Raw genomic sequence first — 25,028 nt, 5'->3', positions numbered from 1 at the left:
CACGCATTTGGGAAAGATCTTTTGGATAACCAAAGAAAAAAAGGAATTTTTTCTGGGGTATAGCTTCATATTTTGTTTTGACATTCGGCTTTTAATCATGTATTGTGGCAGTGCAAGCTCAGGGCACTGTTAAAAGTGAAACTAGTTAATTTTTAAACTGATGATGCAAAATATCTTCAGTATGGCCAAGTAGCAAAGTAACTGGGTTCCTACTGTTTTATGCATTAGTTTTGAAATGAAAAAAGCTAGAGACTAGTATGGCATCTAGTACATTAAAATAACACAACCCTGCTGGTATTCAAAGCTAGTCCCTTGTAAAGAGCAGGCTGTAATTCACCTACTTTTCCTAAGTGGATGATGGCTTTGTGGTTCACAGTTACTTTTATTTTACAGAAAACCAGGATTTGTTTCTAGGGAAATATGATTAGAGAATGATAGAATAAGGTTAAAAATACCACAGCGTGCTGAAGAGGGCAGAGTTTATCGTAAGCAAGCTGCTTCTAGAATTTGAAATACACGTGAGACTTGACATGCACGTGCACCAGCGAGTGCATCCTCTATTGATCAGGGAATTTCACACGGCTTTAAAAAGGGGAATCCTGCTTCTCTCCTGTGTTGTGGTTTAACCCCAGCTGGCAGCTGAGCACCATGCAGCTGCTTGCTCACACCTCCCCCCTCCCGGTGGGATGGGGAGGGGAATTGGAAAAAAACGTAAAATGCAGGGGTTGAGAAGACCAGTTTAATAACAAAAATATAAATCTAAAATAAAATAGAAAATACGGTCACTAATAATAAAATATTATAACTGTAATGAAAAGGAATATAACAAGGAGATAAATAAAACCCAAGAAAAGACAAGTGATCCACAGTGCAGTTGCTTACCACCTGCTGACTGATACCTGAGCAGTGATCCACCCCCCAGCCAACTCCCCCCATTTATATACTGAGCATTATGTCCTACGGTATGGAATATCCCTTTGGCTAGTTCTGACCCGCTGTCCTGGCCACGCTCCTTCCCAGTTCCTTGTACACCTGCTCGCTGGCAGAGCATGGGAAGCTGAAAAATCCTTGACTTGTTGCTAAGTAGCACTTACCCTAACTAAAATGTCGTTGGTGCCTTATCAACATTATTCTCACACTGAATCCAAAACACAGCACTGTACCAGCTACTGGGAAGAAAATTAACTCTATCCCAGCTGAAACCAGGACACATGTACTTGTTGAAGTCACAGTCAATGGCAGAGAATTGGGCAGGGTAGTGGTTTGGGGTGTCCCCCTCTCAGATGTGTGTCTGGGCTCTCCCAGGTATTTGCTGCTGTGCTGTGATTGTTTAACACAGTTTACTGGGCAGCAAAAGCGATCCCCCCTGCCTATGGAGATGAGACTTTTATCCAAAACCTAAATGTAAATGAAAAGCTGAGCTACCAAAATGATGAGAGGAAAATATAAGTAGTCAAAATCCTGATGACTCCCCAGAGTCTGTAGAGTATTTCCTGTATAGCACAGACCATGAAGTATTACCAGAGAAATTTGGGATCAAGCCCTGTAACCTTTTAATCCTTTTAGGAGACAGTTGTCTTTTCATAAGGCGAAGCTGCCTTTTAAGAAGGATTAAAGGAGGTCATACTTTCAAAGGCATAATTTCCTCCTTAAATTTGTTTTGTCCGTTTGTCTTCAGATTATATTTTGCCACACTCCGGTATATGGAGTGGGCTCTTGTGTTGGTGTGAAAGGCAAAACTTCCTTACCTGGCTTATGAACTTGCAGTTTCTCTTTGAAGGAAGGATGGATGCTGTGGGAGAGAATATCTGAAAAGGAATGGAGATAGCAAGTGTGAAAGAACTGAGCTGAAGAAAGGTATTGGCCCGGCCATAAACAGACCATGAATAACTGCTGGGGCAGGGGAATGCAAACCTCTTATTTGAGGAGCTGGCTTTAACATGGGAGCCTGCTGCGTGCAGCTGGGGGTCCAGCGGAGTGACTTGTCATAGGAAGAGCTGCAGTTGTTTCTGGAGTCTTGGCCCCATGTTCCCCGATTAGCACAGCAAAGATGCATTTCCAAAGGCTTTGAGCTATTTTTATTTCTTTCTGCGTCTGTCTCTTCTCCCTCAAGTGGAGCTGTAAGGCAATGGCCCTGATTCCTATGTGGATTAGAAATGCTAATGCTGCCTTTCCTTGCACGCACCAGGAAAGGGCCTTCCCTTCTGAAAGAGAAGGGCAGAAAATATCTGTGTGTGTGTACTTGGGGAACACGCCTTATATTTTGAGAGGAAAAAATCTCACTTCAAAATAAGATCAGAAGAGGAGTTCTTAAGATAGCCTGCTGCCTGAAAGGGTCTCCACGCAAGAGGCAAAGCCCTAGGTCCACTTTCTGGTCCATTTTCAGCTCTTTTTAGGAGATCAGCTGTTTTCTGCACCAGACTCAAGTGAAATTGCTACTTAATTATGTACTATCATATGGGACTCTTTTTCCCATGAAGGTTTATTATTACCCTTTTTTTTTTTTTACAAGCAAATTTGATGTAGTGTTAAACCCTTCCTTTCTGTTGACCTGAGTTGATAGGCCTGATGTTGATTAAGGGGATCTTCTTGTTCCCAAGGGGGTTTGCCCTGCACCCAAACAATCTCCTCTGACCTCAGGCTGGGCTGAACATGGCGTGTGCTCACGGGGGCACGGTCCTGGGGACCCACCAGACGGCTTCTGTTGGCTGAAGTCATTCTCCTGAGACTTTGGAGCAGAAGAGCAAGGATTGCAGTTGAGGAAGCAAAGCCCCAACATCATGTTCCAAGGGGAGTTTAAGCAGCTTCACCTTGTTTAGTGATGGCTTTGGAGTGGGGAAGGAGGTAAAGGATCTGCCAGTGATGTTGGACTCCAGCTGTTTGACAGTCAACTGGTAGTTACACTTGCAGTGTGTGCCTGTAGCCATGAGTTGAGCAAGGTGTGAAGCCTGTCCTGCCTCCAGGCCAAACTCACCGCTGCCTTTTCGGGGGAGAGCAACTGGAAGTGAACAGCGTGCTTTCCAGAGGGATGACTTACAGGTGCAGAAGGGAAAGCAGCATTCAGGAGAGAGCGGAATGGGCAATGCTGGGGGTTTATTATAGCCGTATCCTTGATAAATGGTCGTGCCTCTGAGCCGGGCCCCTTAGGAAGCCAGGATTCCTCTGCAGTTTTTCTGTAGCTTCATTTGAAATGCCTGTTTTCCATTAACTTAGTCCAGCTTCCAGCTGTCAGTACTGATTTGTGCTATTCTAAGTATTTTCTTTCTCTTGAGAATTATCTCCCTACAGTATTTGAAATAATTTTTAATATACACATAAAATGATGGGTTTTTTAAATGTTGGCTTTACCTTTCTTGAGCCTTTTGAATTAAATCATCCCTGTGAGTTACACAATGTTATATTTCATGCCTAAATGATGGAAGACTTTAAAACTAAGGAAATACTGTAGATGTTTCAGAGTGCTGGCACAAGAGCTCTGCCTTGTACTGCAGAAAATCATCTCTGCTTCTTCAGTCACATTTCAAACATTCCCCTACCTGTTTCATATGAGCTCATATGAATTGACAGTGGGGACTTTCCAGCCACCTCCTGTCATGTTCTTTGCTAGTGTTTTCAGGGTTTCTGTAGTGCAGTGAAATGCCAGTTACAAAATTGAAAACACTTTGCAGTTCACACTTACTGGATTTAAAGTTTGTTCCAAACCTGCCTAACGCAGTGTTTGCCTGCAGTAGAGGAAGAAGCTACCGCAGGGTGCTGCAGCTCCTGCTTTGTGTCACCTTGTCTGGGAGGGCCAACTCGGTGGTGGCTGATGTTGTCCCTGGGTTTAGATCAGGCCCGTGTGAACAGGGGTCCCTGTCGTCCCTTCCTGGAGCGCTGTCAGCAGCGTGGGGGTGTGTGCGTGCAGAACTGGCATCTGAAAGGCAGCGAGATTGGGGGCAGGCGTCAGTCAGACGTGGTCCCTCTCCAGAGAGCTGTGGAGGCAGCTCAGAGAGGAAGAGAAGTGGGGCTGCAGCCGGGCTGACTCCTGCTCCTGGGAGCATCTGAGGAGGTCTTGTGTATCTCCCAAGTGATGCAAGACACGGCTCAAAACAGCCCCAATTCCATCTTAAGTAATAAAGCTTGTATTACCAGGGAGCATTTTGGTGTGGACTCTGTGCCTTTAAATAGTTTCTCTGCCATGCTGAATGACTTTGAAGCTTGCTTATTCCGTAATTAAAAATATCTTATCTGGGAAGCCCTAAGTCCCTGTCTGCTGGTTCACCTTCTCCCTGCCTGAGGCAGGACAGTTCAATAAATAATCAGTCTTCCCTACAGCTGCTGCAGTGCTTCTTTCTTACAGAAAGGATAACAAGTGAAAGAGCGAAGCAGGAGCACTGAGGCATCAGACTGACTTAGCTGAAGGAAGAGTCAAGTCCAGAGGCCAGTGTCAGGATTTGTCCCTGTGGCTGATGTTCGCTGCTGCAGTTTTGCATAAATCTGGCAGAGCTGCACACACCATCTTGGCACACACGAGAGCATCTGCTGCTGCCGGGGATGGTTTTCAGGAGCAGAACCAGGATGGTTGCAAAAGCACTGCCTCTTTCTTCCACTTAAAAGTAAGAACTAAAATAGTGGCTCCCCATTCCACTGCACAGGGGCAGAGGGTAAGGGAGGTCTCAAACTTGCTGGTGTCTAAAGCTGGGCCTTGCCAGCTGAGGCAGCGTTTCTCCACCTTCACCCTGGAGCTAGAAAAATGTGGGTGAAGGCAAGGAGAGAGGTGATCCCATCTGAGCAGAGAGCAGCAGAAGTAACTCAAGAAGCAGGATTTTGGGCAGGTTGGTGAAACTGCTGTAGTGGCATTTGTGGGGGCATAAAGCCCCAGGGTACAAAGGATGGGGATAAGAAGCGCTGTGCTATCGGTGGGGCTTACGCTGGGGGTTGTGTTTATGTGTCCAAAGGTGCTATAAAATGAAAGTGAGAGGCAGCAGTATCTGTTGTACACTGTTTATTTTTCATGTGGAGCTTGGCTGATAAATAGGACTGAATTAAAGCAACACTCATGAAAAATAAAACCCAACCATGACTCAGAAGTGCAAAATTGCCCTCCACGTGTCCAGAGACAATGAGGTTCTGGTTTGCTGGAGAACAGCACACGGATATTGGTGTCTGTACCAGCAGGGCAAAGGCTTCAGCTTATTGATATCCTAAATGAGAACGGACGTCTGGTACAGTATATGGCTTTGTCACTGGGTAGCCACCTGTGACTCTGAGAAACAGCTTCTGTTAAGAAGAGGTCACTGGTGAGTTTTTCTCCAGTTCCTATTTACAAGTTGTGGTGCTGTCTTCCACTCAAACCACTGAACAAGGGCTGCTGAACAGTAAGTGCTATGACATTAAAACAAAAAAACCAAATGGTAAAAGCAAAGAACAAAAACCTGCCCACCTCCATTGCATTTGGACATGGCTCATCATATAAACAGCACCAGTAGAGAGCAGACGGTTCCCGTGGTGGAGGATCGGTTTGTGATGGGAAGACTTAAGACTTGCAAAGGATCAGAAAAACTAACAAGTGCATCCCAAGTATGAAATTACAGTAACAGGTTGCCTAAGGCTGAGAAAGGTCTTAATTGCATCGTCCCATCGGGCGCACAGCTGGTGGCAGCTGAACTAGCTGTGGCTCTCCCTTTGCACTTTCACCCTACTCCCTGCTCATCTCTTTTTGCAGCTCTGTGAAGAAGGAACTAGCTTCAACTCCAGAGGACAAAGTAAGCCACGAGACATTACGTACTCAGTCTTGTGGTAGTCTGAGAAGCGTCTGGCAAAGTGTTCCCAAAGGAAAATCGGTTACCCCATAGCGGGGAATAGATGAAAGCTGTAGGGAATGAACAGAGCGTGGGGCTGATTTGGTGCCTGGTAAAAGGGTCTGTAATTTACCTGCCTGGAAAAGTGTCTGGAAGGGAAGGAGTGAAAGGAGTTCTAGGACCTGCTAGGTCACTAACTGAGGTAAGGACGGTAGCCTGGGGGGACTTCTGCCAGCAGGTACTGCTGCGTGTGCTGGGCACTCAGGCATCTTGTTCTTTCCCAAGAGCCGCTCAGAGCTCCCCCTCTCCCAGCGTTTCCTGTGCTGCCTGTGCAGGGAACCAGCAAAGCGCTGACTGGTGCTGCCCGCAGCAGCCTGCGTGTCCTGACGGGTTTGAAACTCCAGGCAGCAGTGGCACGGCAGCGATTCTGCTGCTGCGACCCCCTGCCCAGGCTGCCCGGGGTCTGTGCCCACAGGCTGCTGGTGGGACAGGCAGTCGGCGGCTCCCTTCACCTCGCTGGCCTGGTCCTGCAGCAGGCGCTGGGCTGGAGAGCAAGCCCAGGAGCAAAATGGCACCGTTGCTTTGCAGCCCGACCACGGTGGTGTGGGCTGGGCATTTCCTGCGGCTTTCTGAGCTGTGGGGCAGGGCAGCCTTAGGGGCTGGGGGTCCCCCACGCCCAGAAATCCTGCGAGTCTGCAGCCACCTCCCCAGGTGCCAGCTGTGGGAATGAATGGTGGAGCTGGATGTCAGGCAGGTCTGGCTTTGCCAAGCTGGAAGGAGATCAGCTAGGCCATCGAGGGGAGGGGAAAGCTTCACTCGTGCTACCCTTTCTGTGGTTCTGCTTGGGGCTGTATGGGTGTCACAGACAGAAAAAGAAAATCCCCATGCCTAATCATGTTTAAAAGATTTCCATTGGTTTTTCCAGCTTTTTTTCCACATTAGGGTAGAGGAATGGCCTCAGGACCCCTGTGAGGGCAGGGTGTCTGTGAATACATCTCGCTTATAGAGTTTGAGAAATTGCTTAACTGGCTAAGTAGCATGTGAGGACAGCAGCACTGTTGTGCTTGTTGTTTGGTGATGTGTAGCAGGGAGCAGGAGGGTTTCCTAGGAGGCCATGTCCCAAGGCCTTGGGATCCCACGTGTGTGTTTTAGACTTCACCAGTAAAAATCACCAACATCTTCAAACTATCTATTTCCTACAACAACACATGCCAGCTGGGGCTGTCTTTTCATTTACTTTCTTGCCTCCAAAGCGTAAAGCCAGGGAGCAAAACAGAAGTTATCAGGTAGCTGTTCAGGCACTAGGAACATGGGGGAGCGATTTGATAAAGCAAATACAGCCTGACTCTTTACATACACCCCGTACGGAGGCTTGGTCAACAAGCAGCATTCAATAGCTTGAATATATTTAAGGGATTTCCACCAACTCAGCTGAGAGCTCTCCATTTCACTGGCATGGTTTGGACTCTGGGGCAGATTTCATTCAAAAAGTAAAAAGTAAAATTCTGTTTCCCTTTTCTGAATGTATTTGCTGCAGCAATGCCATTTCTTCACGTGCCAGAAGAGCTCAAAGGTTAGCAGGGTCCAGTACAACTGCATCTTCTCCGTCCACGGGCCACAGCCGTTGCGCACCTGTGTGCCGGGTCCGGCTCAGGAGCCAACAGGGCTCGTCCCGCCAGCCCCACTCAGTGCAGAGCTCCCCGCCGCCCTGGCCTGGCCGCAGCTGTAAGCAGCGAGACATGGGCAGGAACTTGCACAAAGGTGTATGTTTTTCTGTCGGTCCCCGGTACTGTGTCTGGCAAGCACTGCTGGCCGGGCCTCCAGGCACCGTGAGGGAGTGGGGATGGGATAAGCTCTTCCTGAGATCTCCCTTGCTGTGCTCCAGTCCGTTTTCAGCATCTCCCAGAGCACGTTCCCTGCTGTCAGAGATACCCGAGATGTTCCTCACGCTTCTCCCCATCCAGCAGTTGAGTTCAGAGCTTGTTCTTCTGTCTCATGGTTAAAAAAATATATATTTTACTTTTCATCCTCGTCTCCCTCGCTCATGCTGCTGAGGGAGGCAGAGGCAGCTTTTGGAGAAGAGGGAGGGGAGGCTTTATTGAAAACCCAGGGTGGAGATGGAGAGCGGGATGGAGAACGGCCTCGTGTAGGACTGCTGTTCGGGCTCTGCCGGGGAGAAAAAGCCTGGAGCATTCGGCCGCTTCGTTCCTGGAACATCTGCTTCTGTAAAAGCACAGTGAAAAGATGCTCTTTGAGTAATGCGCGGAGGGGAAGGTATGTCTGTGGGCAGGCAGGGGCTGTGCTGCGCCTCTCACCTGGGAGAGAGCAGGGAGACAGAGGATAGACCCGCTAGGATGCGTGGCCAGTTCAGCTCACGTTTGGCCTTTGCCTCTTCTACTGTGCTCGTGATAACCTGTTTTTTACGTGACATTTTTTTCTTAGATTGGACACCCCCAGTGTGAGAATACTGTGTACATTGTCCTAAGCCAGCTAGGGGGAACTCCCTTTGGATTTTTTGTATATGTTGGTCACACTCTGTGTGTCAAAAAGTCATTTTTCTGCCTGAACTCCCAATGTTCTTTGTTCCCAGGACCTTTCCCTTTTAGCATCCTGGAATGGACCACCCGACTCCTGCTGAGCCTCCTGGCTCGCCCAGCCTTCTTTCCTCCTCCCCTTCTCAAGAGAGGCAGCCACTTCCCCAGCTACCTGGAGCAGGCACCACCCAACCCCTTAAATTGGGGGTGGGAATATTGGAATGCAGGCGTCTTTGCTGAAAAGAGAAACACATGCAGGCTCTATGTTCTGCTTTGGGCTTTATTGTCATTTTTGCTTTGTAAAGCTGAGTGGAGGCCGGCCAGCGGTGGTGGGGTGGAAGAGGCCACCTTTTCCATCAAGCAGTCTGCTACACTAAGGCAAACGCTGCTACTCGTTAGTGCCTACGCGGCCTCACGTTAGGCTGCTGGGCTGGGTTACAGGAGATCTGGCGCGTACTGCGTGGCTGCTGCAGGCTTCGTGTGGAAAATGCCAAATGCGACTGCCTTGCTGCTCCTCCTGGGGATGGGGAACAAGAAGTCTCAACCTTGGCTGGAGTACTGGGAGTTGGGTTGCAGGGAATGCTTGGCTGGAACGGAAGAGCCAGCCCAAAGTTAAGTTGCCACTCAGGTCTGAGAGCAAAATGCTTGTGCAGAATTGTATTCTGGGTTTGCCTGCTTGGGCACCTGCAGTCCACAGACTCTCAGCTTGAGTTTTTGTTTTATTCCTCCTTCCCTTTCCCCTGCAGCAACTCTGCTCTGTGATGACCCTCCTCCCAGCCAAGGAGCATGTGGCTGCCCACCTTGCTCTTCCTTTCCCTCTTTGAAACTCAGCACTCACTGCCAGGATAAGTTTTCCCGTCAGATTTCTGGTGTTTGTTAACCCTGGGCGTTAACGATTGAGCACAAATACCAAATGTAACTGTTCCTCTGTAAGCTCCCTCACCCAGTTTATATCTTTATCACATTGGCCTTTATTAACTTAAGTTTTAGAGCCTGAATGTGGCTGCAGTGCAGAAAGAACAGTTCCTTCCTGGAGCCACGCTTAGCCTTGCTTTTGTGCATAAAGCCCCACGGTGTGTAACCCACCTCTGCACTACTGCTATGTCCAAAATAGTCACGACTTCCTAAAATCTCAATAGTTAGCAGATGGTGGTTGCTCCTGATAAATGGTGCCAGGAAGCATTTGGATGGGGGGAGGTTTGGGCTGCTGAGAGCCGTGAGGATGTCACCAAGGCTGGCAAAGCCCTGGAGCCTGTTGAAATTCAGTGGTAGGAGTGCAAAATTTCCCTTTAGATCACAGAAACTGAGGTTTTGTTGGCTTGACTTAGTCTGTCTCATCCTCTCACTGAAGATAACCCCCAACAAAAAAATGTTTGGTATGAAATATCTTTTTCCTGCCCAAGTAAAACACTCTGCCTCCCTCCTGCCCCTGGCGCCTTACCAGCCATTTCAAAAAGCTGAGTCACATTGTGGCGCTTCATGGCGGTGTGGTACCGGTGCCGGGGGAGATCGAAGTGGCCCAGTTTGGCTGGTATCCCCTGTGCCAGGGGGTACTCAACTGTACCTTGGGCCACAGAGGCCAGGGATGGAAAGGAGAATCCCACCTTCCTGCTAAGGCCCTCAGCCAGGCTGCAGGACACCTGCTTCCCAGTCCCTGCTCCAGCAAAGAGTCTGTTGCTTGAACAAGCTGGTGTGCTCACACCTTCAGCAGGGCAGGGCCTGGCCTGTCCCAACTGCCTCCTTCATTAGTGCTTTAACCAGCAGGCTGCTGGCCGAAGCCACAACTGCTGCCGGAGGAGGTGGTGGTGTAATTCACCTGCCTCCAGAATGACTCTTCCCCTCTGGCTGTGCTCTAGCAGGGTAAGCCATGCCCTTCGCAGGCAAGGGCTTCCTAACGGTGTTCCTCGGGCCACTGGGTGCTGAAGAAGTAGAACAAGTGCTAACAGCTTCCTTGAAGTGCCGGGGTTAGACAAGGCTGGGTGCGCTCTGGACCTTTACCAGAGGTGGGAAAATAATTTCCAAGCCTTGGTTCAAGCAAGTTCAGGCATACCCAACCAGTTTAGGGAGATAATGCTTTGCTTTTGACAGACTTGCTACTGGGTGAAAATATTCTGCCTACTTCTGAATTTGATTGCCTACATGTTGATACTCCTTTGCTTTACAAAACAAGTGCCAGTTGGGTGTTATGGAGCACTGCTGCTTTTGAGCTGCTGATTCTTTCAAGTCCATGCTCAGGTCCAGGCTGCAGACACACGGTGTGGCCTAAACACTGTCCCTGAGTTCTGGTTGCAACCTGTAGGATCTATCTGAGCCCCCGCTGATGTCTGAGGTGATGCAGCTGTTTCCCAGTGCAGCTATCCCCGACACCTTCTGCTCACTGAACAGAGGGAAGCCGGCCCTTTTGAAGGGACACCTCGTCTGAAGGGACACTTCTGAGGCACAGAAACCCTGCTGCACTGTCAGCTTTGCTTTCTCTCTGCTGACCTGAAGTGTAGCTGCCTGCTCGTACGTGTCTGAGAGGAGGTAGGATGAACCCCGCTGCCTTCTGCTTCCGTGGAGCAGCGTCCCTGCCATTAGGGCCTCCGTGTCAGGCTGCATGGTGGTCCTCTCTCACACCAGAACAAAAGTTTCATGCCACATTAATCATTGTTTCTGACTCCTCTGTGAGACTCTTGCAGAAAAAATACATAGAGGGGATTGCACAGGTGGGCAAAATTGCCAATGAATTATAGACATCTTGACATTTGAAAACTGACATTTTGGCCTTTTCCACAAATGGGCATTTTTTGTGGGTTACGTGGCCCTTACTTTTAGAAAATTGATGCTAGCATAAAGCATATTATAATAATTATTTGTGAAATAATAATAGCATATTAATGGCATGCAAATTACTGATCTAGGAATCCAGCATGCCCATAATGATTCCTGTACTGTTAATGTCAACATTAAAAGCAACATCTAACTAACAGTGATAAGGTAAATTAATGTTAATAACAGTTTTGACACTAATAGCAAGTTATCGTTATTTTGAAAGTCTTTCCTGTTGCCAAGGCTCAAACTGATTTCAAAAAAGCCATACCACCTCTCAGCTTGCTGTCACCGACGCTTTTCCTACAACACTGTGAGGAGGCTTCACTCCTCTTTTCTTAGCAAAGGTCTCTGTCATTGCACCAGATTTCCTACTCTGTGGTCAAACACTAACTCAGGAAACAGGCCACACCCAGCTCCTGAAGGAGCAGAGCAGCTTTTCTCTAACTGAATTTGGTGAAATGTTTTATCAGCAAAGGGTTTTTAAAAATGCCATCAGTATGCAGTGTTGAGTAGGTAGAGCCAGGGAATGGGATCAAGGCTTTTAAATTCTTCCTCCCTCTGTACAGCCAAACTCATCTCAACTCCTGTGGGTTTCATGTGCTCTGATGGCATCAGTTTTATTTATTCAGCACCTATGGCCACAGGACCATCCCACATGGGGAACACTTGCCAAGCTCTACGATGCAGGTAAGCCTGGGCTTTTCATCAGAAGATTTACCCTCTTCCCCTCCCAAGGAAAATCATACAGTCAATGAACAAACTGCTAAATAAGCTATTTGTTTATACAGCTGGAACTGGTGTTACTCAGAGAGCACCTGCCTTTGCGTGGTACAGACATAGCTGTAAGGAGATTATAAAGCTGCAGTCTCTGTTCTGAAGCCTTCACAGCCTAATTTTAGGCTTTTTTCAACTGAGTGGTAATCAACACAGCAACCTGTGGCACAGAAAAGGTGAGAACTCCAGTAAAAGGCAGGTACTACCTGCTTTGGAGGCACTGAGTTGTGACACAGCTGTGACGTGGCTACTTAATTCACCAGGGATCTGTGACTCTTCCTGAGTGTGTGTTTATAAACAAAAACTCTGCTGAGATCCTTTCAACAGAAGGTAACTTTCATGATGGGAAGTTGTTCAGGTATGAACTGATAAGTGACCTGAGAGAACATTACATGCATGTTGGCTCTTTAAAAATATTCCAATACTATCTGCTTCATGCTCGTCCTAAACTGTTTTTTCTGGCTTGCTGCCTCTATCAACATTTTGCCTCAAACTGTAATCCATGAGCAGTTAAAAGCTTTGCACAAGCCTCTTGCAAAGGGTTTGCTCTCAAGTGAGGAGGGAGCTGCCTGACTGACCGTGTGCCACAGTCTGAAAACGTACTTCTGAAGTACATCCTGCTGTTCTGAGGGATTATTTGTCTAGTGCTTCCTCTGCTCCACTCAGTTCACTCTGCACTGCTGCTGCTCTCCTCCGTGCTTGCTCACATTTCCTGGAACCGAGCAAGAGCTTCACTCGGAGCTTGCAGCTAGAGCAGCGCGTCCGAGCTGATGCCTGCGCTGGAGGGTCTGGCTGGGGCCTGGGCTTTCACCACAGCACAGATGAGCAGAGCTTGTCGGAAAAGAACACACCCCCTCTAGGAAAGTCTAAGAAGGTCTGTTCAAACAAATGACAAATTCTACATTCAAATTAAGCTTTTCTACTGGTTTCAATGTAGCAAAGGGAAGCAGTAAAAGCAAGCACAGCTTCTCAACGTTTGGCAAGATACCAGAACTGAAAGATGGGGGCTAGGACTCTTCCGGGGTTCTGAAGTGTCACCAACTCACCCCTCAGTGCATGACTTTGGTTTGGGCAAGTGAGGCCCTGGGGCTTCTCCCAGGATGCTGCTGCAGACTCTGAACTGCCTTTCCAAGGCACCTGGGGACCTTTGGTAAATGGGCTCTGTGGAGCCAGCACATAATGAGGAGAGCTTTGAAAGTGCTTCAGTTCCACCTGAGCCTTCCCTGCAGTCAGTCAACTTCTTGGAACTTTAAATCAGTAGTTTTTGAAGTTAGAAAATTGACATCTTCTACTGCTGAGTACAGAGCACGAAGAGAAAACTTTTCAATGGTCCTGTTTCCCCCACTACCTCCAGTGTTTAATTCCTCCCTGATGTATGTGTGGTCCTATTTAGTGCTAACGGGGAGAACAGACTCTATTGCCTGTTTGCTCATATGTTGCTGTTACACAGCTCTACTCACTTTCAGCATTGCACCTTCACAAAAGACAGAAATCCTAAAGAAGCAACAGCCAGAAGTGGCAAATCCTCCTGCTGCAATGTTGGCATGCGTTACTGGATTCAGCAAGCAGGTTTGGTGTTAATCCTACTGTGCTGGCTTTCAAAACAGACTGCAACAAAAGAATCTGCTCTTGATCTGTGTTACAGAGGAGAAATAAAAACCATTCAAACTTCCTGGGATGGCAGAATACCTACCCAGGCTCCATCAGGTCCAAACAGCTCTAAAAAGTTGCCAATAAATTCCCTGGACTTTTCTTCCCATTTCTGAATGAGGTCATGGCTCTTCTCTTCCACCTTGTAAACAAATTCTTTTGATTTTTCCTCCACATTCTTGACTTTTTCTTTCATTTTGTCCACTTGGTTTTGAAAGCGGTATTTCTTCTCCTGTTTTAAAAGCGTGGGCAGAGATTAATATACAGGGACTTGGAAATAATTAGCCACTGACAGCTGAGAAGAAAAAAATTGCGTTAATGTATCCTAATACATATGGCCTTGGTTAACTATTCCCACATTATTTTTATAAATGCAAATTTAACATTTGTGGAACGAAGTGCAGAAGGTACATATTGAAAAGACTGTCTTCTGTGATTACTGTGTTTAATTCACTACATGAATCTTTCCATATTTTCAAAATGAATGCACTTTGAAAATTATATGAATCTTGTGAAGGATACAAGTGAGAAATTAACAGCTCAAACTTAGCAGTAAGCAAAAGGCAAATCTCCCTGGGTTTCCTAGCAAACACAGCCCACTGCTGACTTGCCAGCCTGGATGTTAACTTGAACCAAAATATCTCTTTGGTTGGATTTCTGCAGAGCAGAAGGAAAACTCACTTCACCTCCGAGCCTAGCTAATACAGGAGCTTCTGGCTGCAATAAAGATGTGCATAGGCCAGTGGCTTGTGGCCAGCAAACTTTATAGAAAAGAGAGCAAACTCCTAACTGCTAAGTCACATAGAAAGAGAGGGACAGAGAAGATAATGTTAGGGAGCTCCTGTTGGGCCAAGCTTCTAAAATACTTCAGGGTTAAAGGGCTTTTGTCTTGAAATGCTTCTGTGCTCTGCAAACGTACCACCCAGCTAACTTAACGCTGGGCCCTGACGGTGTAATGGTCTCTGTAGAAGCACAGATCACTAGTGGCTTTTAATTTCCTGGGGACTTCGTTTAATGAGCACTTTAATTTACTTTAAAAAAAAATACTGTTTAGTGCTGAGGTGGGTTTTATTCTAGCTTGTGAATCACAAGAACCATCTCTGCAGGCCACAAGGCTAAACAAAATCCTCAAGGTCCAAAGAAACCAAACTCACTTTGAAGCTAATAGGTGATCAACCCTTCCTTTAATGAGGAAACAAGCGCTCTTCTGCCTTGGTGAAATCCTGTGTTTTTAATTTTGAAGCACACGAACAGTCTCTGATGCAAATTAGTATTTCTTCATTTAAATTAGTATAAGCTAAGTAACGAAATGCCAGGAGGGACTTCAGGATACATCAGTGTCTGAGACTGAAGGAAGCATACCTTATGCAACAGCATCTTAACCTCAGAGCTGCTAAAGGATAAATTTGAGAACCCCCAAGGCATCCAGCATGCCTTAATTTAACAGATATTTGCAATAGGGATCCTTCTGGGAGGAGTACTTACAAGCAGGACTTTTTAGAGGTGCAGAAGGCTGAAAAAAAAAGCAGTGAAATAAATATTTTTGCCCTGTGATCTGTGCCCTGATTTATCTGCTAGGCTTCAAAATAAGAAGTAAGCTAAACCCTCGTGAAATGACACAATTCAGTCCTTCACAAGGGGGTTTCCCAGCTCCAGGGAAGGAGGTGGGAAGTGCTGCTGTGAGCCAGCCCAGTCACAAGGAAGATTTCAGTTATGTGGGTTATCTTGAGGCCATAAGCTGAGATTTGAAACAGAAAATGAAGGAAAGTAAACTTTCATTTCTGTTAAGTGTTTACTCCTCACTGGAGGATAAGGTGCAGTTCTGTACACGGAAGATGAATAATTTGAGCCATCCTTTCAAATGGCACTCTTGCCCTACCTAATGTGGCTTCTGACCTCTTCAGCATCATTTATGTAGCAGCTTCCTAACACACTTCCTTGTCTTTTAAAAACCACTTTAGCTTCCTCTAGTAATCTCACTGCTCAGCAGTTGGTGGTTTTTTTTGTTTTTATCCTGTCGCATTGTAGAGAAGGTTTGGATATCAAAATCTTTGCTCCCTGTGCTGCCTTCTCGCAATGGGAATAAAGAAAGAACTCCTGTCTTGGGTGAGTGGCTGAGAAGCCTGCGGTGGGGGATGGGCTCCTTCCTAGTGTGTCATTAAGTCACCTACAGCTCAAGGAGGCAGGGGAGCAGCAGCTTTGTTACAACGTGAAAGCATAAGATGGAAATGAAGTTGCTGATTAATAACAACAATTAAAACTACTCTCAGCTTACCAGTTTCTTTTAAATTAAGTTCTTCCCAGCTATTTTAAAAGCAGCAGGACAAGATATCCTTTCTTAACCTTTACTGTATGTTCCTGGTCTTAGGAGAGGGTGTTTCAGAAGCAAATGCAGATTAGTGTACTTACATTTATAAAACTAACATTCAGCTCTTTGGCAGTGTATCCTCGTTGGAGGTTGCGCCGGGCATACACATCGTAGTCCCGGACAATCCTTGTGATGATATCTGATGTGGAGATACCCTCAGTTCTCTGCGTTGGTACGAACATTCCTGAGCAAAGTGGGAAAAGAAAGCCCTCTGAGAAAGCACGGCAGGACCAGGCACTGCGGCAGGTAGCTGAGGATGAACACAAAAATGCCTGACCAAAGGTAAGAGACTTGCAATTCTGCCCGTCCGATTTCCAGTTTCTTCCTGTTATTCCTGTGTGAGCTTAGGGAAGACACTATGTTGCTATACTGTTCATTTTTCCTCAAGTCTTCAGAAAGGCTGACTTGCCCTCTTCGCAATGACAGCTGTGATATTAGGCTGGCAGGGGCTCTCAAGCCAGGAAGGCTAAACCTCACAGTTGTGGCAATTCACTGAGCGGTTCTTTCCATAATTGTAGCCCTTATTTAACGTTATATAAAGGAGTGGGGGGGCTTGGCTTCCTCTCCTGCTATTGAAAGGCCATTTGCTGCTCTCCTGTGTATTTCCACTCTCCCCTCCACTCCTGTGCTGCACCATCTGACGGTCTTTGTCCTGACTAACACGGACCAGCTTCTGACCTTGGCCAAAGCCAGGAAGCACCTTCGGGTACAAGATGCGTTACAGTAACTGGAAAACACCCGGGAGGTGCCAGTAGCTTGTAACAGGAAGGTGAAGTGCAATGGAAGTGTGAACAAACATGGATGTACCGTGGGGACTGAGGGTATCAGTCTCCATAGCCTGTTTCGTGTCCACCTGGACACATCAGTGGCTGCATAACCACTCTCCCTGCTACGACAGATCAGTCCCTAAGAAAATTGACCATTTGTTAATACTGCTTGTATTTTCAACACAGCTGAGGTATATATGGTTTTTAATTGCTCCTCATCAAGACAGGATCACTTAAACTGTTAATGCAAGTCACAAAGGCAGTAATAGCAGAGTGCTAGCACATCTTGGTTTAGTGGTTATTTAGAGCTAGAAAAAGTTACTACTTTCACTTATATGCAAGTGCAACATCAAGTTGCTGATGAGAGTGAGCTGTGAGATAAGACTGGAAATGGTTTTGCAAAAAAAGCAGTGCTTTGTCTTAAAAGGGAGCTATAGCTACTGGCAAATTAATCCCCACACGTTCACTTTAAGTAGACAGGCATTGATAGCTAATTTCACAGGGTTAGAAAAAGATCTGGAGAGGGAATCAAGAAGCTTAGCAGCCTCTTGTGACTAAATGCTATGTGATACTTTTTCTTTCTGATCTCTAATTAATACTTTGCTAAAAAATAGATTATTTTAATCACAAGCAGAGAGGTTTCCCTGATCGTGCTTTTCAGGCTTGCAGCAGTCACTCAGGAAACTATTTTTGGAAGCAGTGAAACGCACTTTGAGCCAGAAGCCTTTATAGACAGGAGCTACCAGAATAAATGAACAAAATCCAAACCCTACCCTTGCTAAGACAAAAGCAGAATTGTTTTCAAGTAGATACGCAAATCCATGTATGAGAACATTACCTTTAGTCACTGATTTTGTTTTCATATGCTTCATGCGTGGACTGATTCATGTTTTCCAAAGTAATTCTTCACAGATGTGCAGAGGTTTAGTTAGTGCACCCTTACCCAGCTCACCGCTGTCCATATGCCCTCTCACCCACTGAAGGGAGTGGGGAAAGAGGAGCCCATGAGAATCTACACAAGCTCCACAGTTCCCAGCTGCTTCTCTGCTCCCCAACAACCTGATGTGGGAAAATGGGAGTACTGGAACTAAGGAAAATGCACAAATGCATCTGCAGCATTGGTCTATTTAAAACAAAACCCTCTAGGAGGAAGGGGAAATTCACTGTTGTAATAATGCTGCCTGGAGCATTAGAATTATTACAGCACTAGATCTCAAAACTCTTTAGAATTAAGGTAACATTATTCCCAGTTTATATGTAACAAAATTCAGCCATACAAGACTGAAGTCACTTTTCCAGCATCTCGCAGTGACAAGACACAGAACAAACCACAAATCCCTGCAGCTGTAAGTCCATACTCTATTCTGCAAAGTCTGAATTTCTCATCAGGACATGTGTGCACTGCACCCATGCCCAACAACAGCAGAGAAGGATGTGCCAGGTTTGGGCACTCTCCAGCTCAGTCTGGTAACGATGCAGTGACACCAAGGGCTCCTGTCATGTTGTCCTGTGCACTCAGCACCTTACAGAAGAAAAGCAAAATAGCTGCCTGTCCAGCACATATGCTGTATGTATGTCCTTCAGTGAACTGCCCTTACCAGCAGTACCTTTGTTCCACTGCCTAGTGAAGTAAGCTGGTGCTGGCTCTGAAATTGTAGAACAGCAGTTTGCAAAGGAGGGTTGTGAGTCTGACACCACAGTAAGGTTTGCAAGTGAAAAAAGATCAAGAACTGCTGCTATAAAAAGCTTATTCGTTCAGCTCAGGTCAATACCTGGTCTACTGCTGTCACTGAGAAGGTCACTTTGCACAGGAAATTAGATTTGCTCCAGAATTTTTTTAAGCTTCCAATATACGTGTTTACGTAGACCAGGAAAAGGATGGATTCGCCAGGGTTCAAAGCAGCACCTCCAGGGAGCAGGAGAAGAAAGGTGTGATCAGTTCCTCCTCCCACACTGTTCACTGTGGTAGGATTACTGCTGCTGGCAAACAGTGGCTTAACATTATCTCCTCGGATTTAACTCCGCTTCCTTGAACTGACAGCATGTTCACCTTCGATGTAATGTGGCAGTCAACCAAACTGCTACATAGTTATGGCAAATTAATTACTCTGGTACTGATTTAAACCCTCTGCCAGTGTAGTGAAAAGAACTCCTGGTTCTTAAATCAGAAGTAGATCCTAATGACTCCTGAAGGCTGCCTCTGTTTGCCCATATTCCAGACTGGGCTGTGTCAGGAAGTCATCAGTTTACAGTTATCAACAAACAACTGAAGGTTGGCTGGGCTGCTGTGGGAACTAAACTAATTTTCATTCGTTCAAAGCTCTTAGTCAAGCACCCTAAAATAATTTTAAAAACCCAGATGGGACTCTCTCATGACAGATCTGAATGGTTTCCTGGGGGTTATGGCAGGAATTCAGCCAATGACATCCTTTGTGGTTTCACAAAGTGAGTATTTCTGCTGATGTCAGCAGTACCTACCATGAGGGTGTAAGAGAACATGAAGTTGTGGTCAAAAGGCAGTAAAAGAATTTGAGATGAGGCTGAAAAGGAAGGTGCTAAAAATGTAAAGTTGCCCTTACCTGCCTCCTTTATGTGTTTGTATACATCATCCGAGCCAGCGGAGGAGTACGGGATGTCATCGTGGGCTACAAAGTCAATCTGCCAGTGAACAGAAGAAGAATCACATGCCACCATCACTGAATTTTGGTTCAGTGGGGGTCGTTGTGGAGGATCATCTCTTTCCTCGACTTCAGCTGACTTGCTTTTGACATTCTCATCCTAAAGCCATCACCTAGAATATTGCACTAGATTTAGGCCTACAACTGCTGTGTTCTGTGATTACGAAAGAACAGGAAGCTTGTCTCCAGAAGCACTGCCATTAACACATCGCTCTGGCTGGCTCTCTGTGATATTCTGTAGAAAACCTAAGACACCTATTCCTGCTTTTATTGCTACTGGAAGAGCTAAGTCAAGTGGCAAAGCTTTGGCTTTCAAAACCACAGAGGCAGGATTATTGATTCTGCCTCCTTAAGGCGGTGCGTATACACGTGTATACCTAGTACTGTCATGCTGTCCTTTCGTCACCCAGTGATGTGGACACTAAAATACATCCTCGTTAATTATGCTTTTGTTAAGATTCATATATATTGCAAGACAGTCAATAGCATGTAAGACATTCTGTCCTGCCTTTTAGAGGACACATGACATTTTTACATATTTTCTGGCCAGTTGTGGCACACATTGCCATTAATAAGAAATGTGCCTTTAATTCAGGACTTTAACACTACACGATAACATTCCTGGTTCATGATCTCTTTTCCTGAAAGTCAATTTGTCAATAATTCTTCAGTGTTATTTTCCTGTTCAAAAATCCCACTACAGAAATCATCTCAGCATATTGAGAAAAAAAGGCAAGACAAATAATAACATTTTCAGACAAAGATGGAGGCGAGCAATGCCATGTACCTAATTTCAGTGCCTGGAATTAACTGAATTTCCTCCAGCTAATAGAATTTCACAAACTTGCTGTTTACTCTCAACTGTCAATCTACAAAGCAGAAGTGAGGGATAAGGGGAGAAATGTACCTTATGTTTTTCAAGGAACTCGGGTGTCAGTGTCCAGGGTGCATCTCTGATGACCTCATCCACATAACGACAGTGTCTGAGGGCTTCATATCGCTCAGTTTCATTCATCACAGTGAAGCCTTTGAATTTATGAGTTAAATCATCACTGCAAACTAAAATATGGAAGTGTCAACAAAATGGCTCCACATACCAAGTAGAATTAGCATGACCAGCAGTTGATTATTTTCTGATAATTCCACTAAGCACATAGTTATTAGCTTAGCTAATTTTGGGGTGCTCCAGGGCATCTAAGAGTTCTGCTCAGGGTTGGCAGGTACAACCCTAGACTTCTGAGAGATTTTTCCCTTTCTGGAGCTGCAGCCAGAGTCCATGTGAGATATTGTAGGACACCTCAGGTGGTACGGTATACACATGTTGAGGCAACTCAATCCCACTATAAGTGGGGATTTAATAGGCTGTGAAATTTCAGGGGTGATGGCCACTGCTTTAAAAACAATCAAGAAGTGCAGTGTCATCAATCACAGAGTGCTCACAAACTTTGTGTATCACAAAACAGTCGAGGCGGGAAGGCACTACTGGACATCACCAACTCCCCTCCTCACAGCAGGGTCAGCTACAGCAGGTTGCTCAGGGCCATGTCTCGTTGAGTTTCCAAAGATGAAGACCCCTCAGCCTCTCTGGGTCTCCTGTTCCTGCTTTTTGTTCTCATGTAAATCATGCTCTAAATGATGAATTTGCTAACAACAAAGCTCTAAATCACAGCAGAACAGTTTCTCACTAAATAAACACGGATGGAAAACAAGTCATGGCAGATTTTATAGGAATCTGTCTCTGAGTTTAGCTTTGAGTTCAGCAGGTTTCACAAAAAGAGAAGGCTTGTGCCATGTTCAAATGGGAAATCACCGGAGGAAGCCCCATGGAAAGGACTGGGAGAAGGTGTATGCTCTGGTGGAATGAGCAGAGTTAAAAGTCCAGAAATCCTGCATCTTTAACTCTGGATGTACCAATACTTTGTCATGTTGCTTTTAAAATGAGGGGAAGCAACACCCATGTTACCAGAGGACTACAAAAGGTAGGTATTATCTTCCTACAAGCATAACATTGCATAAAACACAGTGCCCTGTCCCCACAACTGTATCTCTGTCCAATATTATAGCTATGATAGTCATCTGACACCCCACATGGAATAATGTGATACCCATTTATAGCTGGGTTGACAGTGGTTGTCCTTCACCACAGGTTAAACCTGTGCCTTTGGATCTCACTTGTCTGTGACACTGGGACAAACAGTAAATGTACTTGACAAATGACAAATGCAATGTTATTAGTGCTGCAGGGATGCATGAGAGCAGCCCTACAGCTGCTGCTTCTTTCTAATTTGAAAACATCAACCTATCAGGCAAGGCACTGGCAAAGACACAGTCTTTTTTGAGATCTAAAATGGATGTTCTTGCTGTGATGGTTGTTAACGACCTTTAAAGTAGGAAAAATGTAGGGAGGCTTAGATAGCCCTGGAGTTTGTGCAAAATTCAAAGCCAGATAATATACATACAAATTTCAGCTAGCGAAATGCTACTCTATCCTATTATGTCATTTTTGATGCCTGCTGACAAGAAATTTAATGGAGATCAAAGCATTTTCAGTAGAAAGATCCCTTCTGAGGTTGTATTTATGTTTATTTACAGACTCTGTCATCTTAAAGCTACCCTCTCCTGGAAGAAAGGGTCTACTAGAATTATTGGAAAATAGTAATTTTTGCTTAAACTCTGTAGAAAGGTTTTATTTTATTTTTTGATTACTGTTTGTTCATGTACAGGGTAGACATAATATCTCTGTATTTCCTTTTGATTCTGTCATCCTGCTCTAATGACTGATTTGGGAAAGTACAAACGTCTATTTAAAAAAAAAAAAAATCTTGGCTCCCAATAATTGTCTTCACAACGAGGAATAGAAGGGGTTGGTTGTGGTGCCCACAAAGACTCATGATACCAGTGCTTTTGCAGCACAAATTGTATGTGGGTGTGGAAAGGTGCCCAATTTTTAAACACGCTAAGACACAGTGTGTTGCTGGGAAAAGGTGCTGATGAGTGCTGGCTGCTTTGTCCTTCACTCCAAAAATAAGGGGAAAGTGAAGCTATGCCATGAATTTCAAAGGAGCCAGGCTTTTGCCCCAGAGCTCCTTCCCTGATCTGGGACACCCCCCCACTCCTTTAAAAGCAACAACAAAACCTACATAACTTGTGTTTTTTTTAAACCTCAGAGTCTTGCACCTCCACTTGCTGCTTCTGCAAGCTATCTGGCTCAGCAGGAAAACAAGAGTCCTAAACATTTCCTTTGTAACAAAGGGATGTCTCCTTTCCCTCCCAGGAAGCTCCATAGGAATTGCCACAATTCATAAATTTAAGAGTAAAACCAAAAAGTGTGTTTATAAGGAGATTTTTGCTTTTGCTCTATGTTTTTCTCCCCTTTTCAACTGATATGGGACAAAGACGCAAAATAATACATCTTATAAAGTGTCTGAAGGTTGCATTCACATTTGCTTTATCGTCACTGCTGTAAGCATTTGAGTGGCTGAAGGTTGCTGTGAAATGTTTATGCGAGGCATATCTCAGTGCAGGGAAACTAGAACCGAAATGCATGTTTATGAGGCCTCACGACAGCAGGGCTTGCACAGCCAGCTAGGCAGGAAAGAGCCGCCCTCCAGTGACTCCTCAGGCATGTACCAACTGCTGAACAGCTGTTAGCCAACCACACAGCAAAAAAACCTGATGAGAACGTAACCTGCCCAGGGACACCTGTGAACTGAAAACTATGTTCAAATCATGGCCCACATTTGGGTCTCCAATGATAACGGGCTGGATTTAGCTTCTCTGCTGATGCTGAGGGCTGGGTCTGCACACACAGTACTGACCTGGCAGTCAGGGGCTGTGGACTGTGCCTGGCTGGCAGAGGGACGGAGGAGCCAGAAATAAATGAGCGGTTGATGTCATTCACTCATCTCCATCTTTGAACAATTTTGAGCGAATAACTGAAAAAGGTAAATTATTCATATGGAGCTATTCTAAGCTCAGAGTCATGCAGGCACCTGCTTTAACTAGAATGGGAATTGTGCCCATGCTGCTGAGGGCAGAATTTGACTTTTACTTTAATTGATGCAATTGTAAGACGTAATTCAAGGCAAATCGCCTATAGAAAGCCCGCAGAGTGAAAGTAGCATTCAAAGTCATAGTGAATAAACAGCTGGGGGTGTGAGCATGGCAATAACTCTGATACTGAAGCACAGAAGCAAACATCCAGCGCAATAAATAACTCTGATCTTACCTCCTACTAATAAGTAGCTATTTGGGAATAGAGTTTTGGCTTGCATAAGAGCTCTAGCATGGCCAGAGTGGAAGAGGTCAAATATCCCATCTGCATACACTCTGACAGGTCTGTCAACTGTGGAGAAAGAAACACGACAGTGATTTTTCAGACCCCAAACAAGTTGCACTTAATTTTGCTGGACAGGTTTTTGTTCCCAGATCAGATGATTACGGAGATTTACCCCAGTTCTGATGTTCACAAGCATCATGGGTGAACTCACAGTGTTTTATCCTGCTCGTTACTTGTTCTTCTCTGTACTCTCTGCTGTTTTCTCTCAGACTTAGCCTATTTATTATCATCCATCATCCATGTATTCTAATTTAGCAAAAATGTCATCTTCCTGCCTCATTCAGAGATCCACCATATGTCTTGTTCTTTTTTCTCTGCCTTTCTAGTCAGTTCTGCCTTCTGGATTTTTTCAATTTTTTCCTTATTTTTTCTTATCATCTCCTTTTTCCTCTTCTCTTGTCTGTGACTTTCTTTTTTCCACAGCTTACCACTGTAAAAACGTATTGCTTACCTCTTCCACATAAACCTTTCACTTCCCTTTTTTCATACTTCCCCCAGCTCTTCTCTCTAACCAGCCTATCATTTATTTTTCTCACCATCCTCCTGCTATCACCTTATAACTCTTGCTTTCAGTGTGACATCTTCAGCAGCAGTCTCCCGACAGAAAAAGGACTTGCTTTACCAAAAGACACACCTGACAGCTATGCCACCTCCAAGCAAAAGGACAGCAGAGTTGACAGCAACAGAGCTCCAGCCTCCATGGACTGCATTTCAGTGCTACAAAGAGATGTCTCTGCTGTCAGGACATCCAAGGGTCCACAGGAGAACACTTTTCCTTGCAGAGCTGACTGGACAGCTATGGCTTACCCCTATAAAGGGTAAATACTTTAAAAGCTTATTTTAAATAAGTAAAATAAGTAAACAAAGGATTTTTTACAATAATCGCTTGGAATTTAGGGAGTCTGACGTATGTATTTGGGACTTCATGTGAAATCATCCCATTTCCCCAGCCCAATCGCAAATGTCCAGATAAAGAAACTGGGCATGGTTTCTTTGCAAGGGGAAAATGGCCTTTAAGGCCGCTTAAGGTCTGATGTGATCAACAAGAACATCAGTGAAATAAGTTTTCCAGCATACAGAGGCAGTACGGGAAGAGATTCCAGGAGGTAGCCACTACACAACACAATTTCCAGGCTGGCTGGAGTGGGCTGGCAAGCCTTCCTTCTGACCAACATGCAGATATCCATGAAAACATCAAACTAACTTGAAATGTTTTCTGTTGTTGTTTCTCTAACAGAAGATAATGGTCCTGTAGTTGCTGGTTTCTTCCCCGTTACCCGATAGCACCAGATACCAAGCTGGCCTTTCTGCTTCCAAGTGGAAGGCA

At 45.4% G+C, this 25,028-nt stretch overlaps 1 protein-coding gene and 1 long non-coding RNA gene across 3 annotated transcripts in view; one reads left to right on the top strand and one right to left on the bottom strand.

Moving 5' to 3' along the window:
- Window positions 1-4,969: 4,969 nt before the first annotated feature.
- PCYT1B (phosphate cytidylyltransferase 1B, choline) overlaps window positions 4,970-25,028 on the bottom strand; it is a 47,641-nt gene continuing 27,582 nt past the window's right edge. For both annotated transcript variants that reach the window (XM_074814614.1, XM_074814615.1), the window contains 6 exons: window positions 23,591-23,707; window positions 20,270-20,421; window positions 19,264-19,342; window positions 15,959-16,101; window positions 13,593-13,781; window positions 4,970-8,003 (listed from right to left, as the gene is read on the bottom strand). In XM_074814614.1, the coding sequence (XP_074670715.1) occupies window positions 7,797-8,003; window positions 13,593-13,781; window positions 15,959-16,101; window positions 19,264-19,342; window positions 20,270-20,421; window positions 23,591-23,707 (887 nt within the window). In that variant the 3' untranslated portion in view covers window positions 4,970-7,796. The remainder of the gene's footprint in view (window positions 8,004-13,592; window positions 13,782-15,958; window positions 16,102-19,263; window positions 19,343-20,269; window positions 20,422-23,590; window positions 23,708-25,028) is intronic.
- LOC141919313 (uncharacterized) lies at window positions 11,331-16,075 on the top strand. The gene is made up of 4 exons (XR_012621926.1): window positions 11,331-11,812; window positions 11,914-12,075; window positions 12,163-12,257; window positions 15,991-16,075. It is a non-coding gene; the product is annotated as an uncharacterized LOC141919313 (long non-coding RNA).

Source organism: Strix aluco, chromosome 2, assembly GCF_031877795.1.
Source record: "Strix aluco isolate bStrAlu1 chromosome 2, bStrAlu1.hap1, whole genome shotgun sequence".
Taxonomy (NCBI): domain Eukaryota; kingdom Metazoa; phylum Chordata; class Aves; order Strigiformes; family Strigidae; genus Strix; species Strix aluco.
Note: the sequence above shows the minus strand (reverse complement) of the source record. Positions and strands in the feature narration are given on the sequence as shown.